General features: G+C 43.3%; 1 protein-coding gene across 1 annotated transcript in view; it reads left to right on the top strand.

Annotated features, from left to right (window-relative positions):
* The window catches only part of TENM4 (teneurin transmembrane protein 4), a 594,301-nt gene that overhangs the window by 471,793 nt on the left and 97,800 nt on the right, over window positions 1-24,708 (top strand). Inside the window, exon 16 of the mRNA XM_042838225.1 lies at window positions 11,936-12,082. Coding sequence (XP_042694159.1) covers window positions 11,936-12,082 — 147 coding nt within the window. The remainder of the gene's footprint in view (window positions 1-11,935; window positions 12,083-24,708) is intronic.

Here is a 24,708-nt window from a genome sequence, read left to right as displayed (position 1 = left end):
ATGGTGCTGCTTCCTATTGCAGTGCTGTATTGGGTTCCCAATCATCCTTTAATGCTCAGAGCACTGGAGCATTTCCATTTCTTTTCACTTCTCCCTCCTCATCTTCTCGCATGGTAATTTAGCAACAAATCTGTACAGTTCCATACCTCTGACGATGTAAACTGTATTTCCTACAGAATATTTCATTGATAAATGTGTGGAATATAAGGGAGATTTGGCAAAGCCCTAAATACCCAAGAAAATTGAATAGCTTTAGAAGGAGTAATAAGCGATATTGGCACAGATGAAAGGACATTGCCTTGGAATTACGTACATGAAGTATGTGGAAAGCATTCCCTTGTCCTTGTGTAATTTCCCTGCATGACAACTTGTTCTGTTGATAGTAATTCCTTCTATGTCTGTGTCATGGCCCACTTTGCTCTAGCACTGACAAGCATAAAATCCCATTGCTGAAGTGACGCTTTTACAGTACTGCCATGTGTGCAGGTGACATGGTAGAAATGGATGATACCTATAAAGTAGACTTCTTCCATTTCCTGTTGAGCATGTTTAAGAGTAAGAAATCCTTTTGTTTTGTAGGTCATAGGAAGCTCTTATGATGTACAAGGGAACTGTGATCCCAGTGGATTAATTCTGTTTGCTCATACAAAGAGTCATGTTACCAAATATACTAGCTTGATTGCTCACATTCAGAGATTTCATTAGACAAACCCCAGTTAATTCCCAACCAGGAAATTGATGCAGAAGTGTGCATTCATCATTTTAACACAGCAAACTTAGCACATCCAGGCATAAGAGTAGAACAGAAAGTTGATTATAGAACTGCAGGAAGCCTGAAGCCCAGCAGAATGGTTCAATTGGTTTACTCTAATATTTTAAAGGAGAAAACATCATTACAATACCCATACAAGACACCTGTGTTGGGCTCTTCAGCATATTCCAAATTTCCTTCATTGAAAGAATTTGACTTTCTTCTATTCCAGCCCAAAACATGCCAGCAGCATCCAGGGAGCATGGTGGGTTCTAGGAACTTTCAGTTTAAAGTTGAAATCAACCCTCTCATTGGAGGCCCTGAAAGAGCAAATCAAAAGCCAGCTCTGTGGCAGGCTATTGTTTCACAAGAGGCAGCACAGAAAATTCCCCAAGTAGAATAAACAACTCCAGAGGTTGTCCAGGGCCTCAGATTGCAGACAGCTGACGATACAGCCTGGAGAGTGCTCCAGTGCTGCTGCAGAGGCACAGTGTCAGGTTTAGTGAGCCTATACTCGGTGGAGGTCTTGTACTGAATCTCTCTGCATGATATTTTACCAGTAAACAAGCCTTGACTCTTTGATTCCTATTATAGGACTACTTGGAAATAAGGGCAGAAAAGGGTTCCTTGTGTACATACTTAAAGCAGAGCTGAGATATTCAGGGCAGGGACACAAGGCCTGAGGCATTGCTTGGAGTTCCATTGCTGCATCTGAACGCTGTGGGGTCTCACCAGAGCCCTAAGGGGCCAGCAGTGAGCTCTCCAAATACACGCAGGTCCACCCAGCAGGTTTTCAAAGCACCTCAGTGCCTAATTCCCATTGATCTTTGCAAAAAAATGCTTGCTCAACTCCTTTTGGAAATCTGGTCCTGGCACGTACACCTGATGTATGCAGTAACAATGCCTAGACAGACAGATAGCCTGTCCCGCAAGGGCTTCTGCTTATGGTGCCATTAAGCTGCTTTTTGGTTGACTTAGCAAAACTCTGATTTTTGAGAAATCTGCCTTTTCCAATTTGCCTTTCATCAGTCTTCTTGCATAAACAGTCACACATGTTCTGAATAGCTGGGCTTGTAATCATTGCCCTCTGGTTCTGCTCAAGCAGCTGGAATCCAGACAAAGCACACTGCAGGTGGATTCTGCTCTCTTTTCCCAGTTTTCTAACAAGTCACTCATGCCTTTTAAAGTAGTTTGGTCTATGTGCAGCCCAGTATAAAATAAGCCCACCTGTGTGGGGTGGCCTCAGCCCAATAGTAGAAGCTCAGCTCTCTGCAGCACACTCCATATCTAGAGAAGAGTCTGAGGTGGGCTGAACCTCTGGCACCCACATTTTCTTTATGGGAAGGGCACCTCTGAGCAATAGAAAGCCATGGTTACAACTCTTAGTGGAAAACAAGACCTTGCAGCTTTGTTCCAACATGATTTTGCATAAGCTAGAGGTAGAATCAAACAATCATAGAATCACAGAATTATTTGAGTTGGATGGGACCTATAAATGTCACCTAGTCCAACTCCCCTTCAGTGAACAGGGACGACAGGTAATCTGGCTTTGAGTAGTTTGACACCATGTTTGGCAGTGAGTATGAAGCAGAACTTCAGTGATCTTTTCCCTGCCCCTCTGGGACCCTCTTCATCAGTGAAAGGCTTCTGCCTCCACTCCTTCAAATTTTCCCAGTCTAGGTTTAACTCCTTCCTAATATATTTCAGATAAAACTAACTCAGACAACTCAAACTGGAGAAATGAGAGGACTCATATGGAAAAATAACAGCATGAGCTTCCCCAGTAATGAATCTGAAGGGACAGTGGCTTCTAGTGATGATGTGGAGCTGTGTGGAGCTACTTTGGAAAAGCAGCACAGCTCTTCATCCTGTCCCACATGCCCATGGGTTTTCTAAAGGAGTTTCTGCAGATATAAAATGTTTTAGTGCAAGAATAGCACATGAATTTTAGAGAAGGTTTAGAGAAGAAAGAGTCATGCTACAGCTGCATGTCCACATGTGGAAGATTTGCTTAAGAAAGACTTTATTATTGTCCTTTTGCAGGATAACACTGACACATTAATGACATGGTTGGCATTGGCAGCTGCCTCCCTTTTCTTTATCTGCTCAGTATTAGCTGTTTGATTTTAGCATCCCAAAGAGAAGTTCCCAAGTGGATGGTGATTCTGCACTTCCCACATGGCAACTGCTGTACTAGTATGCTTTGGGAATGTCATTTCCAATCCTCATAACTGCCCCACCGTAGGATCATAGAATCACATATTGGCTTAGGTTGGAAGGGACCTTAAAGACCATCTAGCTCTAACATCTCTGCCTTGGGCAGGGTTGCCACCCAGTAGATCAGGCTGCCCAGGATCCCATTCATCCTGGCCCTGAATAGTTCTGTGGCCTTTCCACTTACTTACTTACTTTGCTTTGACCATTAAGGTTCCCACATGGAAAAAAATTCTTGCAAGACTTCCCAGTTGAGCAATCTACATGAGTGAACAGAAAACAAAGCTTTTCCTAAAGGTACCAGGACACAACTGAGAAAGAGTGAGCAGAGAGCAGGCAAGCTTTACTTGAAGAAGAGAAATAACATTTCAACTGATAATGAAAGAGAGAAGAACAAGACTTAGAGCCTCTCATTTATTATCAAGGACCAGCTGGTGTTAGGAGAGTGAGTGCCGCCTGCTGGTATGCATAGGGCTCACCCAGCCAGGACTCCTGTCTCCTACTTTTGGCCTTGCCACCAGCTTTCTATTTTACCCCAAAAGAGCAATGAGAAATTTGTTTTCTGAATTAATGTTCCATGGGAATTGGGCACATGACTGCTCCCACTGCGTCTCAAACTTTCTTTTCTTTGCTGCATCCCTCCTTGGAATGAGTATATTAAGACCTACCTACCTGGTAAAGCTGCCACAAGGTTAATTTAATGTTTGTAAAATAATTTGATCTTGGGGTAGAGGATGCTGTGTAAACGCAGTATGTTCCCATTAAGAAGATCCAGGGAAAAGCCTCTGGTAAGCCACAGGAGAACTGTGTGTTGTTGTGCAGAAAAGTGTAAGGCAATCAGGTGAGGTAGAGTGCTTTCCAGTGATTAAAAGCAATAAAACAGGGGTAGACTGTTGCAAATGAGCAGAACATTAAAATATTCTGCCACACACACATATATATATTTATACATATATATATACATATATATATATCAAAACACATAAATATATATATATATATTTAACTTTCCTGTTTCTCTTCCTGGTCTTAATGAGCAAAGATGACTGGATGCCTAAACATAGCCTTCTTGAGCTCCTTGACTGAGGAGGGCTGTGCTCCACCCTTCTCCCTCTTTTCTCTCCTCATTATCAAGGTTTTTCTTTCCATATCACAGCAAACTCTCCTTTGCCTTTCTAGCACCTGCACAGTCTCGTAGTAAGCCGCAATGCACTTATTCAATCCTACCTTAAATGTCCTGTCTTTTATCTCCCAAGCTCACTATCTGGATAAGGTAGTGAAAGGTATGCTCTTCCTTCCTATTTTTCCTATTGTCTTTGTGGTTTTCTTTTTTTAAATGCACCGTGAACATGCTGTGTTGAGGTTGCATCTCTTCCTCATCGTCACCAAAGTGCTCCCTAATGTCTGGAAGGATGAACTTTCCAGTCATTTAGGTAGGAAGTACCTTCGTAAGTGCTGTGATCCTGTGTTAACATCGTATCAGTGTTCCTGCCCTTCCCCTTGTCCCTGCCCTCCTCTCCGAATCATCTCTCATCCTCACCCCTACTACTCAGGTAAGGCAAGTCAGGAGGAAACAAATACATCAGGAGCCCTGTACAGTGATGTGTTGTAATCAATTGTCTATGATCCATTTTGTAACAAGCAGGTGAGTGTGCTTTCTGTGTGGAGTCTTCATATTTTTGAGCCATGATTGCCAAGTCTTACACGGGAACTTACAATACTTATGTATATATATATATATATAAATACAAAATGTTGTGGCCTCAAAGCCTCTAGATACACAAATTAACAAATTCAAATAAGCGATGTTCCATCAATGTACCCTATAAAGAAATCCTACCCCATCTTCCTATTTTTGAAAAGTAAAGCAAGTTTAGGACCCTGGTCTTTTCTCAGCAGCAAAGATATAGCACTGAACTGCTATGGAGCAGAGGCACTGAGATCTTAGAAAAATCTCACTTGTCTATTAATCAGAGCAACCAGATGCAGGATTTTTAAATAAAAGTAGTTCCTCTCAGCTTTCGAAAAATATTGAAGTAGTACACAACTAGTGAGTGCAACAATCTGACAGTAAATGTGATTGGGTTGGACACCGAAATCCTTCTACATGGCTGATTTGACACTAACAACAACACAGCGCTGACACCACGCAGCATCATATGTTTGCTGGTTAAACAAACCAAAAAATCAGGTTGAACAAATCAGTTTCTCCCATAGAGTTACTCTCCTTTTCAGGTTGTGAGCAATCAGGAATAGCAGCTGTGAGAAGCTGATGAAGAAGGACAGATATGCCAAAATATTTGTCCGGTGAACAGTTAAAATAAAATCTGCCATGTAAAGCTCTTGTTGTGAGACAAGCAACATGGCTGTCCTACTGAGTTCACTTCTCTGGATGAATTTACAATCTAACGTTTCATGTTCTCATTGTGGCTTAAAAGAAGTTTCAGGTACAATTGTTACCAGGGAAAAACTTTGAGCAGACAAATATTAATAATAGGGGATTTTGTCCAAGTTTTAATTAACGAGACTTTTATCTTCAGTCTAATGCACAGCAAACAGCAGTTTTCCTTGAACCACTGTTTATAGATCAGTAGATCATTTAGTCATCGTTTCTTCTTTATTGTTTTGCATCAGTGAAACATGTTTGATTTGTCTTAAGCCAGGAGAAAAATGATATTCCCCTGCTTAGATCAAGGAAAGAGGGCCACTGTCTGTACTCCTACAGAGGAATGGTGACATTCATAAAGGAACGTACAGGTCGACACTAGGCAGTGTGAGCAGAACCTCCTGCTGATGTTCCACATCTCATTGTTTTGCATTTCAAAGCCCCAGGAGTTCTCCTTTTTGTCTCAACTTGTATTGGAGAGAGCTGGATCAAAAGGTAAGCACAAGGAGGATAGAACAGATGAGAAACTGGTCTGTAGAGCTTGTGCCCAGGGATCTCCAGTGCTCATTTGGTTCAGTAAGTCTTGTGTAGCTGTCACTTCTCCTCTGGATAACCTTTTAACTCACCTTTACACCCAAGAATAAAGATGCGTTGTATTTAGTGAGTACTGTAAGTGGGTAACAGCTTAGGCAACATGCTAAGAACAACGATCGTATCTACAGTACATGGCCTCTTTTGGAAAGATTAGCAACAGCTGAAACATTAAAAGAACATGCTTTTTAGTTGGCTGACTTCACGGCGTGCATTTTTCAAAACTAAATTACTCATGCTCTTTTGGCTTTCTTAATTATTAACATCTTTTGGGTTGAAATCCCTTCCCAGTAATCCCGTGTTGTCAAGAGTGAGCCTGATTTACTGCTGGGTCTTTCCTACAGCTTTACAATAAACCAGTAAATCAAACAAGATACAGAATTGTTTCTAGGTTGGAGGGCAAGTTTCAAGAGCAGACATCAGTGGGATTAAGCCAAGAAGCTACAACCAGGACTGGAATTGAGCATTCCAGTCTAAGGCTCAATTAACACCAGTAATGCTTAAAATGAAAATAAGTAAATGATATTAAAGATGTATGGTTTTAGAGAGAGCTCCTCCATCCAGAATACTGTTGGAGCTGCCAAAACATCCGTGTGTTTAATTTCTATTGCTGTTGATCCATTGTCACACTGAAGAAATAACCGCATTAACGCAGTAGTGAGGTGAATAACAGCTACTCTGAAAGATAAAGATTTTGAACAGCTGCCTTCGTCTGCGTTCAGGTATGACTGCAAAGTCACTTCTTCGTTCTGAGAAGCAGTGAGAACTCAAGGTCAGTTCCTCCAGTTCTGCAGTTGGAAACAATGGGAGCTCTGGCAAGTCACTTCTTATTCTTCATCTTTCAGGAGCCACCTGATGAAAGGTTTCTTGATACCCACCAGCTCAGGAGTTGCGTGTTTTTAGAACACTTTAATAGGTTTTCATCATCTGTAGAGATCCCTTGATGTTTCACTCATCCCCTTCAGTTCCACAGAATCTGGAATCATAAAATCGTTAAGGTTGGAGGAGACCTCTAAGATCATCTATTCCAACCATAAACTCCTAGTCCAAATTCTGCAGATACCATACTGAGGTTTGTTCTCTCAAAGGAGCAGGTGTTTGCATCTTCACATGTTCCATTCAGCCAGATCCCACTCATTTCAGAGCCACTACTCTGTTGAGACTTGCTAGAACATCCATTAAGAACCCTTTATTACTGGTGAGAGAGGACTGACAAAAGAAATAAAATTGTTGTCTATCAACACTTTAAGATCAGAAGTAGGAAAGCCTTACATCTTTTAAGTCCAATTTCAAGTGGCAATGAGCCTTAACATGAAAAAAAAAAATTGCCATTAGGCATTGTTTTTTAATTGTACTAATTAGAGAAAGCCTTAACTGTTTTTACCACCAATCTTAATCTTAGAATTGGCGCCATCACTTCTTACTGTGGTGACTGTCTCCTTTGACACGTTTTTCTTGGCTAGTTCAAAATTTGTCCACTTTCTGTAATGCTTCCCTGCTCTGTATTTTCTCTTGCATGGCAGACCTGACGTCTTTGTGAGTGTCTCACAGTATCAGCAGTACTTTCATGTGCTTCAGTTAGCAAGTCACATAAAAGGCTTCTTCCCCCTCAGAAAGCCCTATTCATGTATTTAATTATCTTAGTCACCCAAATACAGTTAAGAGACACAAACAGGAGTACAGGATCATTAGTGACTCTAGCTATGAGAAATCAGAGCTTCAAGATTATCACAGTCACAGAATCATTTGAGTTGGAAGGGACCCTAAAAGTTCATCTCATCCAACTCCCCTCCATGGTGCTATAAATCAGGGAAAGTTGAGCTTTCTGTGTTGATGTTCAGAAGCACTTTGGAGATACAGTGGTCTTTTTCCCTTATTACCCAGCACAGGTGAAATGGGTAAGCTTAATTTGTGTAACCTTTTCTACAAGTGCTTTGAAGAGCACTGAGGAACGTGGAATACTATATGTTCTACCTCAGTAGTGGTAGTGATGGTCAAGTTTGTACGCAGCAGAACTGTTCAGAAATAGCAATACTTTCTAAGTCCATTCTGCTAGATATGTTGACCTGCATATTGATATTAATTTCTAACTTGCTGACCCTAGGAGTCCTCTGACAGCACCGTTAAGTTGTGTTGTTTTCTATTAATGATTTCCTTCGTCATTACTTACGAAAAGTAACTGTTCTCCTACCATACTACCACATAGGAACAGATACAACTTAGTCTTCACAGCACTGATACTTTGCTGTAACTTTCATATTCATGGAGCTGTGACGAAGAGGTCAGTTCATTGGGAAATTGCTATCTCTGACTCCTTGGAAGAGATTTTTCCTGTTAGGAACTGGAGTTGTCTCTCTTACTGACGAGAGGAGGCAAATTGCTCTCTAGCCTGGGAAGATGGCAATGCCATGTATAATGGCCTTACTGAAGGAGTCATCCCACAGTAGGTACCTAGGTACCTGCAGCTTGTATCTCAACTAGTGACTCCAGATTCCCTTAACAGTCAAGGAGGATGAGTGGACAGTTTGTGAAGACATTATCGTATGAGATACTCTCTTCTTTCTTTCCTCTCCTGAATGGTGTTTTCCCTCTGTTTGCCTTCTGCAATGATTGATGTAATGTCTCAGAGTCCGCTTGAAGAAGTTCAGCAGGAAATCATGGAACTCCATTCAAATAGCCCAAAACCCATCTCACACATGGACGAGGGCAACCCTGTCTTACAGAATTTTATATATATATCAGTGAGGCTTCTTTGCCTTAATCATCCCTCTGGGAGGCTATTCCAAAACTTTATTCCTTTCATCCTGACAAATGTGGTTGTTTTGTTTTCCCCTTTCTAATTTCCAGACAGAAATTATTCATGCATGGTTTAGGCCTATTTGTTCTTATGCCAGCATTATTCTCTTTAGCTTAAATAGCTGTTTTCCTTCTCACTGTTTATCTGTTTCATGAATTTGTGGAAAACAATCATAATCTTTTCAGCCTTTGCTATTCTAGAGTGTACAAATCAAACTCTCTCATTTCCTCAGAGGCAGGAGGTGTCTCTATAATAATTATATCAGACCTTTTCTGCCACTCTCTTTACCCTAAGTGAGAAAGTGGAGGACATTCAGTAGTCCAATGTTAACTCCTCATTTATGTAATTGTGTATTTTTTACCAATACCTGCTGGACACTTGTCACATGAGAGATATCTGAAGATAATATATTTGGGGTTTTTTTCAGTCTCACAACAAGCAATCAGCACAGTATTTTTTTGTCTACTAAGGTTAGACTTTGGTACTAAGAAACATAGCTTAGTGGGCAGCATTGGGATAGAGTGGACAGTTGGACTAGATGAACTTTGAGATCTTTTTCAACCTTAATGATTCACAGAATCACAGAATCACAGAATTGTAGGGGTTGGAAGGGACCTCCAGAGATCATCGAGTCCAACCCCCCTGCCAAAGCAGGTTCCCTACAGTAGGTCGCACAGGTAGGCATCCAGGCAGGTCTTGAACATCTCCAGAGAAGGAGACTCCACCACCTCCCTGGGCAGCCTGTTCCAGTGCTCCGTCACCCTCACTGTAAAGAAGTTCTTGCGCACATTTGTGCGGAACTTCGACGATTCGACGATTCTATGATTCTTTCTTTTGATATTTTCCTTCCAAAAATTAAGCAATGGAAAATATACTTAAAGAAGTTAAAATGAATTTAATCTGAATTTTCATTGTAGCCCTAACTTAAACTCTTTCCAGCACTTGGATCTACTCCTGTATGACCTCACAATTCTATTGTATTTAGCTCCAGGAAAGAATTTCTGAAACCCATCTTCTTCCACCTCTGAAGACTTGTTGGGTTGAAAGTCAGGTGCTATCCAACCTTTCTCCTCTCATACTTTTAGAGTGGTTTCTTCAAGCTCTCATTGCCCAATTCTCTTAGACTCACTTCACTCCTGTCGAAGACAATATTACCAGCCTTTTCAAGGAGTGTCCTGCTTGGTCTCTGCAGCAGCAAGAGATAGAAAAGAATTTTTGGGATAGGTTATGAAGAGTCTAGCTGTTGCAGCAGAGCAGTAAATCACAAAGTGTGCTCAATGGTGATGCAATATTGTCATTGCAGAATTGAGCTGCCAACTACTGAAGTGATGCAGAACACACAGAAAGTGATTTCGTCAGCTTTCTCCAGAGGCTTTTTGTCTAGACACATTTAATCTGATTTATAAAGAGGGGGAAAATGGCATATCCCAACTGTCGGGATGGGCCTATCCACATGGAATTTATCTGCTCCAAAGTAAGATTACCTACCTACCTACATAACTTCAGCAAGTCCTTTTAACGAGTAATGGGATCCTTCCTCTCATTTTCCAAAACAGCTGAATGCTTGCAGTTTGTACTGGAAGGACGTAAAGGAAAGAAACTAGTAAATTAGCTCTAGCATGGAAAAAAATCACATTAAATGCTTAAAAGTTTGGCACTGTTGTAAGTAACTGAAGGCACAGCATTAAAATAGAGAACTTCCAGTAGCCATGCTTATCAGTAGCTCATCTGTAGTGTATAAATACTAATTTAATGTACTAATAATGAAGCACAAGCATGCTCACTACAATTGGCGTGCCCCACCTCACAGGCATACAGTACACATTTCAGAAGGTTAGAAATCCTGCAGATATGTTTGCAAATGCAAAATTTAAGATCCGTTTGAAGGACTTTTCTCTACCCACTTCATTCCTTATCCCACTTGGCCTTTGTTAATCTGTAACCTGTTAGAAAAGCTAATTTAGCAAAGATGTAAACAATTTGTTAGTGAAGAGGCACCTGTATTTCTCCAGCGTGGGACACTCAAGCATTTCCTCAGACAGCCTGCCATTAATGCAGTGATGGGGTTGATCGAGTGTTACCACAACGCACATCTTTCAGTGCTCTTCACCACCGTGTCCTTTGGAACAGGATATGTGCATCACTTCCATAGTTCCACAAACAAACCCATCATGCAAAGCTGAGAGCTTAAAGGAACTTGAACTACGTGAAGGGATTTCACATGTACGAGCTCAGGAGGCCTCAGTTGTGTTCCTGCTTTAATCAGTCCTGCTGGGTGACCTCGACAGTCACTTCAGTGCTTCATTTCCCTAATCTGTAAAATGCAGCTAGTGTTTCTGGCTGCTACCCACAAAAGATATTTGAGCTCTGCAGGTGAAAAGCCCCCAGAACTGTGTAGGCTAAACAGCCTCCCACACATGGCTGCTTACTGGGGAAATTACTCTGCTATTTTCCCCCCAAAAAATAAAGGATGGAAATCTCAGCAGGTGGCCGTCGGATGCGAAAATCAAACCCTAGTGAGCAGGCAGGAAGCATTGGGCTTAACCTCCCCCCCGAGTTTAATCACCTGTTATAGGAACATCTGCTTCTGCTGGAGTCTCTTTTTAGTCAGCAGAGACAAACAGGCATTTCCAGAGCATGTTTCAGTGTAGGGACCAAATCTACATGAAGGGCTTCCACTATAGGGAAGGTTCCTCTGCTGCTGAGTTGTAGGGCAGTTATAACAGGGTCAGATGAACCCCTCTCAGAATGACTGTAATACAGAAATTGTGTGTTCTCCAAATATTTGCTAATGTATAAAGTGCCTTCCTTTTCATTCTGGTTTTGAATGTGGTATTTTTCAGGCTACAAACTGTTTTATCATGCGGAGTGTTAGGAACTTTAACCCCACATGTAACTTAGGTATCCCTAAATCTTGGTCTTATAAAGTAAAAGCTTTGAGATACTCAGGTGGAAGGGTGGGTTTTGCAAACAACGGAGCAGGAAAATCACAGTGTTTCCCCAAGTTCACTATTCAGTCAGTGCCATCAGTGAGGCTGTGCACTGGGGAATTCTAAACTGAGACAATAGGAAGACATCAAGTGGGAGTGGAGAACTGAGCCGAAAGCAAAGGGAAACGGCAGGTTACCAGCCCTTTTCCGGGCTACATTTCTCTCGCTCTGTGGTATGTCTGAACGTGTGGCTGTTTGCCTTGCAGAGGGATGCCCTGGCTTGTGCAATGGGAACGGCAGATGCACTCTGGACATGAACGGCTGGCACTGCGTCTGCCAGCTGGGCTGGAGAGGAGCGGGCTGCGATACGTCCATGGAGACAGCGTGCGGCGACGGGAAGGACAACGATGGAGGTAGGACCTGAGCGTGTGTGACGTGTCTGTGAGGTCTGCTGGGCTGGCTCAGCCTGAGTGGAGTCCGATCCAAACATTCAAGTGGACTGGGGGTGCCAGGCCTGAAGAGGAAGGCTTATTAACCCCCATCTCAGAGAGCACATGTCCCCAGCTGCTCCAACTTTGGCCTCGCTGCCTGAGGTTTTCATCAGGGCTCCTCGGTAGGTCACTACTGTCTCAGGATGAATGTTTTGCAGTAACTGAGAGGCTTCAGTGACTGATCCCCATGCCCACAAGCCATCCAATCCCTCTTGAACCATGTTTTATTGATTACGGTTCCATATGTAGTGATGTCAGGCATGTGAATAATAGCCCTGCGTAATGCAAACTTAATATTCAGAGTTATCTCATTACAAAGGAAACCCTGGTGCCGTGTGAAGGTTTGAATTAGAGGGCAGGAGATGAGATATTAAATTTAAGGCATAAGGGAGGCCGCATAATTTGTTTTGTTGTCACTCAGCAAAAGGCTTTGTAAACCACAAGCCTGGACCAGGACCCAGACTGTGAAGCAGAGACTGTATTTTGCAAGTTTCTTTTTTATCATATTCACAAGAACAGTACAGTTAAAAAAAAAAAAAAATAGGCAGCCAAGACTGTGATTATCTGCTTCACAGCAACTGGGATTTTGATTGAATATTTAAAATACTTCTACACATCTGGCATGGCAAATGGACCAAATTATCCCTTTGGAAAAGAAAGAAAAAAATTGGAGAACCATATAAAGAACATACACAGTGACACAGAAGTCTCTCCTTGCCTCACATGGAACTGAGTTTCACCATACTCCCCTATGTACAGAATTCTCAAGGCAACAGTAAAGTTCACTACATCAGGTGTGTAAAAATATGGCAAATAGAGCTATGGGCAACCCTAGTTTCCCTGGAAAAAAATAAGCAACAGAGTAATCCAGGCTAACAGACAAGACCACATCTGTATAACATCAAAAAGAGTATAACCAGACTCACGTTGGTGAAACACTGTCTCCTCATATCTCCTGGTTCAAGGTGTTTGTGGTCTCACCAACAAGTGTAGGAAAGACAAAAGGCATCAAGATGTTTACAAGTTAGTGCACTTCAGCTGCTAGTCTGCATTTGGTGAGCCTGTGTGAAACATGGGCATACACAGCTAGAGCAAAGCAACTAACAGGTTCTGACTTACTATCTTGCAACAGCTTCTGCGTTTGTCAGAGCCCATAAATGAATGTTGATCTTGCTCTTGTACATGGGCACTGTACATTGTAGTTTACAGATAACCATGTAACACGCTATGCTGTTTCCTTTTATTTTGCTACTGCTATTCCTGTCATCTGGAAAGTGGAAAAGAATCATAGAATCATAGAATCATAGAATGGATTGGGTTAGAAGGGACCTCAAGGACCATCAAGCTCCAGCCCCCCCCTGCCACAAGCAGGGCCACAACCCTCCACATTTAATACTAGACCAGGCCAAGACCAAGAGGATACATTCACCTTCTTGATCTGATAGTTATAGATTTTTGTGGATCATTTGTGGGTTGAAATCTAGAACTTCAACTCCTGAGATCAGTAGTGGTGAGGAATTTCTGCTTGGAAGCTCAAGTTCCTTGTTCAGTACAGGGATTTGAATAGGTTTACCTGGAGTGGGGAAGGAAGGCTGATTCTGGACCTGTGTCCCAGCTGCCATGCTGACCTCAGTATAGCAAGAGAGCGGGAGATATCTGATAAACACAGAATAATTTAGGTTGGAAGGGACCTCCAGCAGATACCTGTATCAAGCCCGTGGTCAGAAAAGGTCTAGATGCTCAGGGCTGTGTCCAGTCAATTCTTGAACAACTCCAAGGATGGAGGTTCCACTTGTTAGGGCAATTTGCCCCAGTATATGATCACTCTCCTAGTAAGCATTGCCCTCGTAATGATTAGAATTTCTCATGTTCCAACTTAATGTCTGCTGCCTCTTGTCATGAGTCATCCTGGTGTACCTCAGCTGGATTCTAGCTTTTTTTTCACAACAGCTTAGACCTCCTGAGCAGCACATATACATGTTTCATGTGTGACAGCTGCCTTTGGGTTTCTCAGCTATCCCAAGGCAATCCAGTGACAGCATGCCCCTGTGTTTCGGAAGTAGAATTGAGTCTGTATTCATTGCAAACACTTTGTGACCAAAGAGATCACACTGTTTTCCAGAGCACTGAAAAGATACAGGCTGTGCAGCCTCTTGTAAGAGCAGGCAGTGAGGTTATAAGCTCACAAAAGAGGCTTTTCCCTTTTTGGAGGTCCTGACACAATATCTCAAGTGACACTTGCTTTGGGCTGGAGTAGGGCGTTTTATTTGGCTGTTCCCCGCAAAGAATTTTAGGGTTATTGCTGAGCTTACCTTTGTGTGCACGTGCAGGCAGGCAATGGAAATGGCAGATTCCATGCAGCTTTAGAAGTCAGATATCCAAACTGGTCGCCACACATTCTACCAGTGAAGAGAAATATGTTTACAGCATCATCTCTCTGAGTTGTTTCAGACATCGCCTACTTTTGCTTGATGAACGCCACCCTTCAAGTCATTTTCCACTAAAAACAGTCACTTGAGGGCAAAGAGCACGGTGGTTTTTCAGAAGAGCAATGTGAGGCCATTCACATTAAGGGTCTTTCGCTCTGCCTGAGCTCATCGGAAGCTGGTCCCACGTTGTGGTATCATGTGTCCGCTAATCAGGATCCCTGCAGCAGGAAATACCTCAGGATAATGGGAGCTGAAGTCAGAATCTTTTTCATCACATCCCAGCCTAATCATACCCTGAGGGAGATGGGTACCAAATTACAGGGCGTGCTGGCCTCTTAAATCTGGAGGCTGTTCAGATAAACAATAACAAGCAAAGCAGAAGTCACTCAGAGAGAAACTCAGTGAAATGTAATCTCTGGTCAGGTTAAAACCAGGCATCTGGGAGAGCACTTCCCTCTCCACACTCAAGTGTCATTTGTCAAAACTGACACTTAGGTTTCACACCCAGGCTTACTTTATTTACACTTCTAAACATGAAGTCCATCAGCTTGAAAGGAGTTGTGGCAAGTAGCAGAGAGCAGGCAATCATCCAGTACCAGTCAAGGGAAAGCAGTGCAGTGACAGAGCTTTAACAGTCTGTGGAAAAGACTTGGATTTTCAACATTTGACCTCAGAAGGTTCTACCTGTATTGCAACAAATAAGAGATGTTTCCTTAAGATGGTCTTCTTGCCTCTCTTTGGCAGGAAATAGCCTCTATTCATGGCTCCAGGCTCTCAGTAGATAGTCCTGAGAGCAGTGGTCCTGAAGGTAAGCCCACACAGAGGGCCCTATCATGTACTTGAAGAGTAGAAAGTTTGAAGCTTTAAAAGACTGCAGATATTAACTCCTGTGACAAGTCTTGGAAATGGAGTTAACGGCAGTTGACTCAGTGTTGAGAAGAGGCCAACATTCTATAGCATAGAATTCATTGCACTTGTAGAGCCCTGCTTCAGAAATGGAGTATACAGAGCAACAGAGGGAAAGACGAGAGGTTATTATTCACTAACTTGTAGATATATCCACAAGTAATAAAGCTATCGTAACCATCTTTGTTCCAGAGAAATCATCAGTGTGACTCTCTCCATACTCAGAGAATTGCCCAATTCACAATTTCATTGTCTGGATACACGCCACTGTCCCTAAACCTTGAGAGTGGGAGATTCACAAAAGTAGCTTTGTTTGAGGGCTTAGAGCCTAATGGTTCTCAGAATCACAGAATGGCCAGGGTTGGAAGGGAACTCAAGGATCATGAATCTCCAACCCCCCTGCCACGTGCAGGGCCACCAACCTCCACATTTCATACCAGACCAGGCTGCCCAGGGCCCCATGCAATCTGGCACCGAACACCTCTGGGGACGGGGCATCCACAGCCTCTCTGGGCAGCTGTTCCAGCACCTCACCACTCTTATAGTAAAGAATTTTGCCCTGACATCCAACCTAAATTTTCCTTTCCTCAACTTCAAGCCATTTTCCCTTGTCCTGCTGTTATCAACCCTTCCAAAGAGTTGATTCCCCTCCTGTTTGTAGGCTCCCTTTAGGTACTGAAAGGCTGCAGTGAGGTCACCCCGCAGCCTTCTTTTCTCCAGGCTGAACGAGCCCAGCTCCCTCAGCCTGTCTTCGTAGCACAGGTGCTCCAGTCCCCTGATCCTCTTTGTGGCTCTCCTCTGGACCCTCTCCAACAGCTCCCTGTCTTTCTTGTACTGGGGACTCTAGATCTGGACAGACCTGGACTTTTCTCCCTAAGTGCATCTGACTGCATCCATTCTTTCTGGCTCACAGAAACCTCCTATTCTCTTCTTCTGCAAGAACTGCAGTTGTGAAGCTTGTACCCCTCATTTCTTATTCTTGATGACTACATGCAGTGCATTCAGCTGAGCACAAACACAGGGTTCCAATGTACACATGGCCCTGTTTGGCCTTAGCAGGTTTCATTCTGTTCTCCACCACGTGCTAAGAGCTCAATGGGGGAACAGCTCTTACGCTTTCCTTACCTCCATCCTCCTAACAATTGTGTTCAAACCCAAGTCAGAGCAACCCAGACACTGCATGTGGTATTTTTGCCTTTCTGTACTGCCTCGAGTAGTACCCATTGCTGCCACTCATTTCAGGAACTATATAATTCTGCCATAGCCACACTTGAATTACCAGGAGTGAGTTCTCTGATATGTCTCAAATCCGTTTTACAGCATCACAGTCCATTCATGTAACTCTGCAGAGTAGTGCTTCGTGCTTTGCTTGCCCCACACGAGGATCAGGTTGTGCTTGTAGTAAGGTGGAGACTTGCATAATGCTTTGGGATGGAAGCATTTCAGATTTTTTGGCAAGACAAATGTTGGCGCTGCGCGTTGGCCTTCTTAACACCCATGTGCCCACCATCTGTCCTCCACATGCCAAATAATGTGTTAGAGAGCTGGCAGGAGCCTGCACTGCTCTCTGCCAGTTGTAGGGTTACACCTGAAGGCAGTGGCAGGGTTATAGAGGGAATTGAATAGCATCCAAGAGAACCCCAGAACGCAAATCTTTATATATGTAAATGCATGGGCTGCAGACAAGGTGATGGGATGCTTTCAGATTTCTTTTTTCTTTTGCACACTGTTATGAACCTTTACTTCATGCCAGCGAGGCTTTTATAGCACAAGAGGATCATCCCCTGGGCATGCTATGGGAACTGTCTGCTTCCTCAAAACCATAAAAAATGATGCATTAATGTGTGAGCTACATTTACAGAGGGAAGTGTTGAGATCTGAACGCACCTGGGAAAACAGCCATGGTAAATTAACATTTACCATCACTGATAGATCCAATCAAACAACAGGGTCGTCTTGGAGGAACTGCATCTAAAAAGATGAGAAAGAGATTGGCTAGTTGGTATCACCTAGCTTCTCTTCCTGTATTTTATGATGACTGTTAATCAGCCTTTTCTCAAATAAGGGAACAATGTGACACGTTCACATTTGCAGGTTTCAGCAGCTCACTGATCCTCTATTGGACGGTAACACTTGTGTATCACCTGCTGCTGGCTGTTAGCACTGGGGCTGTCAGGAAGAGCAGTGTGAAGCTGGGCACTGCAGCATCGAGAAGCACACAGTGCTGTTAGCATGGATGATGTGCTGTGAAGTGAATGTCTAGCAGTGGCTGTGGCTTGCCTTGACGGCTTGGGAGAGTTCCTACTCCTTGTAACTGTTCCTTAATGAAATTCCTTTGGATAATAGATCCATTGAAAATAGAAACATTGAAAATGCCCACTTTTCCAAAATAAATGTTTCATTTTCTGCTGAGGTGAAGCAAATTACAGATGGGAAGGAAGCTCTGCTGGTATACAAGATGTAACAAAAGCTGACGTGTTGAGTTTTCAGAAAAGACAGGCTTGAGTGTGCGTTTTGCAAGGTCCTTCTTCAATAAACTCAAAAGAGCATGGGCAGCTATTCTGAAAGAAGCTCAAAAAAGCTCTGCCAGACCTGCTTTAGCACTTGAGGCAAACTCTTGCCTCCCCTCTGGGGCAGACATTCTCCTTAGAAACCTCAGGGTTTGCTCCTCAGTGTGTCAGGTCACCTACTGTCATGGGTGCAAAGAATGCATGGCTGCTTTCCTTTTGATGAGGACAGGAAAACCATCACTCTATCTGAGTGATCTGAGGCTACTTTCCAAGGTGTGCCACGGTGATTTCTTGAACTGCTGTGGAATCAGTCAGCAGAATATATTAGGATGAACTTCTCAGCATTGGCTTAACACTTACAGTACTTTCCAGAAATGTCAGAGACCTTGGTGCAAAGAGGTCTCAGCTAAGAGTGTCCCATCTGCTGGGGGTGTGAACACATTGCTCGTTCTGCTTTTTTTCCTGACCTCAGAGCCCCTTTTTTCAGAGGTATGTTGGCTCCTGAAGGACTCAGCTTCAGGTACAGCATTGCTATTGATCACGTTAAGCAACCTCTGCTTTCTGCACCGTCTAAAAGCCAATCTCCTCTGCTTGGAAGGGCTCTTGCATGCCTCCAGCACCTTATGGAATTCCACTACAAATGTAAATTGCTTGGTTTCTGTGTTGCTTTTGGAGCTCTGTCAGGGGGGTGTGAGGAAAAGGCTGTGCCCCAGAGGGCAGTGGGCATTGGAACAGGCTGCCCATGGCAGTGGGCACAGGCCTAAACTGACAGAGCTCAGGGAGTGTTGGGACTCTCAGATACTGGATTTGGGTTTGGGCAGTGATGTGTGGGGCCAAGTGTCCCCTTCCAACTCAGGATGTGCTATGGTTCTGTGACTCCACGCTAAAAGTCTGTCTAGAGAAGGGAAATCCCATGAAGCCAGCTGCAGTAACACAGCAGTGCTGATTTGGGAGATTCTGCAAACTTGTAGACTCTAACCACATTATTATAGGCCTGGTTTATGGTCAGCTAGTAGTGATTATCGTGTGTTTTCTGTCATTTCCTCCTTCCGCTCCATTCCCTTCTGTTTGTTTCAGATGTTCTTTAAACAAGAACGTAGTGCTGGATTAGGATGGACTTTCTGCATTACCCTTCTGTTTTCTGTAGTGCCTGGCACTGCGGGGCTCTGTTTCTGCACTAAAGCCCAAAGAGGGCTGCAGTACAAATACATGATTGCTATTACATATGACTATACAATTTTGAACCTGCAAATGTTAGGGAAAGATGTTAGAGCAATTCCTTTCCCAGGGAGCCAGAAATCTAATTTAGTTAGGATTCAGCCATTGAGAATCTTATTCAAGCAAAATCAAAACAGAGGAGCTAAGAGAACAGTAATATCTAACATGATCACAGAGACATTGCTATTGTTCCTCACATTTGTTTTGTGTTTCCTTTTCCCTTCTCACAGTGAGCCCAAAAGCTACACCTCTTCTGTTGAATAGGTAAAATTGTTCTCTGCAAAGCCTAAGAGGAAAAGTTATTAATTCCCCAGATCCAGGAGAAGTAAATTAAGTGTCAGTCCTCAGCTCAGGGCAGAACACCATTACTTTTGTAAGCTGTCCTGAACCCATGCATTCACATGAACAATAACTTGTGTTTTCTGCAGAAATACTGAGACATTCCTTTAGTCTGTGTTTGGGGAGAGTCTGAACAACTGATGCTGGGAAGGGTAAAATTTGATTTGCTTAAGGGTGAGGATAACACATTATGTTACTTCTACATCTAAATGCCTTCATTTTAAACCCTCCCCATACAAACTCTCCTATTAATGCATCCAAAAGCATCACAGGGTGACACAGTGTCCCCATTGAAGGTGATACTGTTGTCTGGTGAATGATACAGGAAGAAGAGTGGAAGGCAAGAAGCGGATGAGGTGAGAGCCACAGTTATGTGCAATCAGAGCATCTTACACTTTCAATGGCAGTGAAAATATTGCTGAAAGGCAACGTATTTTTACTGTTCTTTTCTTTCTAGTCTTGCTTCACCTAGCACAGCTTCTCAATGAGCTCTTCCCACTGCAGTCAGTGGCAAAAACTCTCATTCTCTTCAGCAGGAGCAATACTTGAATTTGTCATGTATGCCCTATGTACCAGCAGGTCTGTCCCTACGTGTGGCCCTCCTGTTCTATCCTGACACTTGACATGCAGCACCTGTCAGAGCCGGCTTAAACACATAATAACACTCCCAGATGAAAGTTATTTGCATTCTGTTGTTGATGTTAGCATGACAGATTTTTGTTGCAGCATCCATAACTCTGTAGAAATGCTCCATTATTCAATCTCAGTGAGCTAAGACGCTGCCCATTAAATCAGCCAACACAATTGTGGGGCCATGAAAAGTCACAGCTAATTTGAAATTTTATTAGCTCTCAGCTGATCTTGTTTACTGCAAAAGCAGTCTCTCAAAACCAGTCCTTTGCTTCTGTGTGAAATTCTGCTCCTTGAGGCTTTGTTGGCACTGCGTGATGGTGGTTGAGGGACTTGGAACCCAGACTCCTGTGGGATTTGTGAGCACTTTGCAGCCAGCAAGTGCAGCAGCAGTCCATGGAACACAGGGGTGGTGGCCCCTTGCTGCCAGAGAGTGCTTATTTTTCAGGCTTATAGTGGCTGTGACCATGGCAATTAGTTTTTCTTCTGGAATATGTCACGTAGTTCAGAGGTAAGCCAGAATACCTGCATCTCCCAATGAGCAGTGGAGCTCAACAGGCACACTTTCTCCTATCAGTTAATAGCTGATTTTGAGTCCTTGGTTCTTAATCCACTCCCAGCAAAGGAGGCTTTAGGGGAAGCCAGAAAGTCTGGACGTGAGGGCTTACATGCAAGAAAGATAGTCATAAAACTGCTTTAGTTATTCCTCTGCCTGCCCCCTCCTTCATGTCCCATGCAGCCAGCCTCCTGGGAGATGTGGTGCTTGCCTGCATTAAAAGAGAGTGGCCAGCAGGAGAGGGAGGTGATCGTCCCCCTCTATCGGCTCTTGTGAGGCCCCATCTGCAGCGCTGCGTCCAGACCTGGGGCCCCAGCACAGGAAGGACATGGAGCTCTTGGAGCGGGTCCAGAGGAGGGCACTGAGATGAGCAGAGGGCTGGAGCAGCTCTGCTGTGAGGAAGGGTTGAGGGAACTGGGCTTGTTTAGCTTGGAGAAGAGAAGGCTGCGGGGAGACCTCATGGTGGCCTTCCAGTACTTGAAGAGAGCGGATAAACAGGAGGGGGAACGGCTGTTTGTGAGGGTGGATGGTGACAGAACAAGGGGCAATGGTTTTAAACTGAGACAGAGGAGGTTTAGGTTAGATCTCAGGAGGAAGTTTTTCACACAGAGAGTGGTGACACACTGGAACAGGTTGCCCAAGGAGGCTGTGGATGCCCCATTCCTGGAGGCATTCAGTGCCAGGCTGGATGTGGCTCTGGGCAGGGGGGTTGAAACTAGATGATCTTTTCAACCCAAGCCATTCTATGATTCATAACACATGTGGAATAGCTTCAGTTTGTCAGTGGTTTGGGTTTGTGTTTTTTTTTTTGGCTTGAAACCATTAACTCATTGAGTGATGGATACCAAAGAGCACGAGGCACTTTCCTCCAATGCACCTGAATCTTCCATGAGACACAGCCCTGACTCTCCTCACCAATCCCAGCAGCTCCAGATTTTAAAAACTGCCTAATTGTTTTAGGTGGCTCTTGAAACGTCATGAAGGGTATGGTATTCAGAAAGTGATGGGCCACATGCAATGTCTGAAAGCCACATAATTTTAGGTCATCTTAAGTTTGGCATCCAGGTGAGTATTTTTAGAAGACTGTTGTGACACTGAGAGACTTGTGAAACTCGTTCTGAATAAGGTCAGCATTCAGATCCGTTGTCATGATCTCACTTAGCTGCCCCAGTTGCTCCAGTGAGAGTGTTTTAAAAAAAAGCCAGGATAGCAATGACAGAAAAACTGCACTCTCCTGAATACTAAACCTGGGCCCATCCTCTGCAGGCAGAAAGAAATTGATGTGAGCTGGTGGTAGACAGTCAGAATGCATTCCTCTCTGTCTATGCACTCTGACTTTTAAGAATACAGGGCAAAAATCTGATATGGGGAAGATAAGAAAAGGAGGTGTTTGAGGACATGAGATGGAACAGCTGTCTGCAACACCAGTAAGGAACATGCTGAAAACATCTCCAAGATGCAAAGATTTGTTTCAGATGGAAATACAAAAGAACACAAAATGGGTTAAAATCTGGCACAGTAACAGGTCTCTGAATTCATTTGTTTAATGAATGGTATCTGTGGTTGAATCTGCTTCTCCTTGGAATTGCTTGTTGCATCCAACCCCATTCAACATTGTCAAGTACAGTTTAAATCTTTCCTGATAAAATGTTTGTGTCACCGTATATCACCAAATCATACTTGATATGGTGATAAATACATACCCAGATCATTTTGATACGGAGTGATCTGACATCACTACACGATCACAATCCAACAAAATCTTAAGGCAGCAGAATGCAAGGTAATTCCCCTGGGAACAAAGCAAGCGTGCAATCCTTATGGGTTGGGTGACTCTTGAAAGGCAAAGGCTCAGAGAAGGATTTAGAGGTCCCAGGGATAATTGTCTCAACATGAGTTCTCAGTGCAATGCTGTTCGCTGTTGCTAAAAGGCTACTGTGAACCTTAGCATTTAAAAAAAAAAAAAAAAAGTGCAACAAAAACCAGCACAAAAGTAGGGAATTGCTATCTCTTCTCTACCAATATTGCTGCCTCAATTGTTTCATGTCCAGTTTGATGGCCCCATGTGAAATCACTGAAAAATCTAAAGCCGGCAGCTGGAAAATAAACAAGAACTTTAGTCTTGTTCAGCTGTTCAGAAGTGGGGTTTGAGTAGCTTGTTGCTCTGCGTGGCAAGACTTGCACATGAAAAAGGCATCTGATCATGCAGTGCAGAAGGATATTGGTTACCTTGCAAAGGCAAAAAAAAACATTGAGTTGTGAGATAACTCCCATGAGTTAGACAAATTCAACCTTGAAATAAGATGCAGTTTTCTAGCAGTAATTAAACATCTGAATGGCTTACCGGAGGAAGTGGTGGACTGACTGTAATCAGATGTCTTTGAAATATGAGATATCTTTCTAAAAGACAGGCTTTAATCCAGTTCTGGGGGAAAAATGAACAGCTTGTAAATAGCAGTCTGACAGGGAGGTCAGAGTAGCTTTTGTGACCCTAAAGCATATAAACTATTGCAAACACACTACAAAGCACTTTCAGTCTTGCATTGGTACAATTCAACAGCACATTTGTTGTCTGGTCTGAGGTGCCACGGTCATATGGCTGAGGGAACTGGGATGGTTCAGTTTGGAGAGGAAGAGGCTGAGGGGAGACCTTATTGCTCTGTACACATCCCGTGTAACAGCAAAAGGTCAAGATTTAATGGCCTTAAGTTGTGCCAGGGGAGGTTCAGGTTGGATATTAAGAAACATTTCATCTCAGAAAGAGTGGTGAGACGTTGGAGCAGGCTGCCCAGGGAACTGCAGAGGTGGTGGAGTCACCATCTCTGAAAGGGGTAGAAATGGCACTGAGGGACATGGTCAGTGGGCACAGTGGGATGGACTGATGGCTGGACTAGACGGTTTTAGAGGCCTTTTCCAAATTTAATGATTCTATGATTCTGTATCATGGCTTCCACATTCAAGAGCCCATTGCTATTTATCATAAAACACAGAATCGTTTGAGTTAGAAGGAACTTGTGAAGGCCATCTAATCCAACTCCCCTGCGGTGAACAGGGACACCTACAGCTCCTTCAGGTGTTCAGAGCCCTGTCCAGTTTGAGTGTCTCCAAGGACAGGGCATCCACCACCACTCCAGGCAAGCTGTTCCAGCAACTTACTACCCCTATTGTAAAAAGCTTTTTCCTTCTAGCCAGTCTAAATCTCCTCTGATCTGCTTTAACTCTCGCTGTTCTCTATGCCTCAGCCAAAAATGGCCTTTCAATTTTCCAAGCTAACTAAATGTATTGCCCTGAAAATGCTATTATGTGAGTAGCTAAACTCCAACACTTGAGGGCCTGAATGGATCTAAGGTGTCCATGGCAAACCTCTCTGGTGTAATTACTTCCACCTTACTGCATACAGGCCTGAAACATATTAATTGCATAGCTCATCTGCAGGCAAGGCCTCGTCACTGCTGTGGTACAAAACATTGTCCTGTGCATCTGTTCTTCAAACATTTCTCTGCTGTTTCCTGCAAAGGCGACAGTTGCTTTCTGTCTTGCAGCTTCAGGTCCCCAAACGCATTTCTGACGTCTGAAATGAAGACAGTAATGAAGAGGTATGGGGCAGCTGGTTTGCCATCCTCTCACTACATTGTCTTTATAGTGGAAAACATAATCAATGTGGAGGAGATAACGACAATATTATATCTTCCTTAAAACTATAATCAGTGCAGTAACAGTTGGCTTGGTTTTTTTTTTCTTTTACATGTCTTTTTTTTTCTAGGATATAGCTATGGATAAGCAAGTTACATCTATGCAGGTCTCTGTTCTTGAACGTTATCTCAGATTCCATCTGAGATTTGACCTTCCAGAATCCTCCTGGCCTAATCATCTGCAGCGAGTCGTTTTTTTAATGGGCAAATAAAATGTAATTAGTTCTTTTTCATTATCACTAGTCATCAAGAGAGAAGGCAGATGGGT

The sequence above is a fragment of the Centrocercus urophasianus genome, unplaced genomic scaffold, assembly GCF_019232065.1.
Source record: "Centrocercus urophasianus isolate 14NV4802_14NV808 unplaced genomic scaffold, USGS_Curo_1.0 seq_74, whole genome shotgun sequence".
NCBI lineage: Eukaryota > Metazoa > Chordata > Aves > Galliformes > Phasianidae > Centrocercus > Centrocercus urophasianus.
The sequence above is the reverse complement of the archived record's forward strand: the minus strand, read 5'-3'. Positions and strand labels throughout refer to the sequence as shown.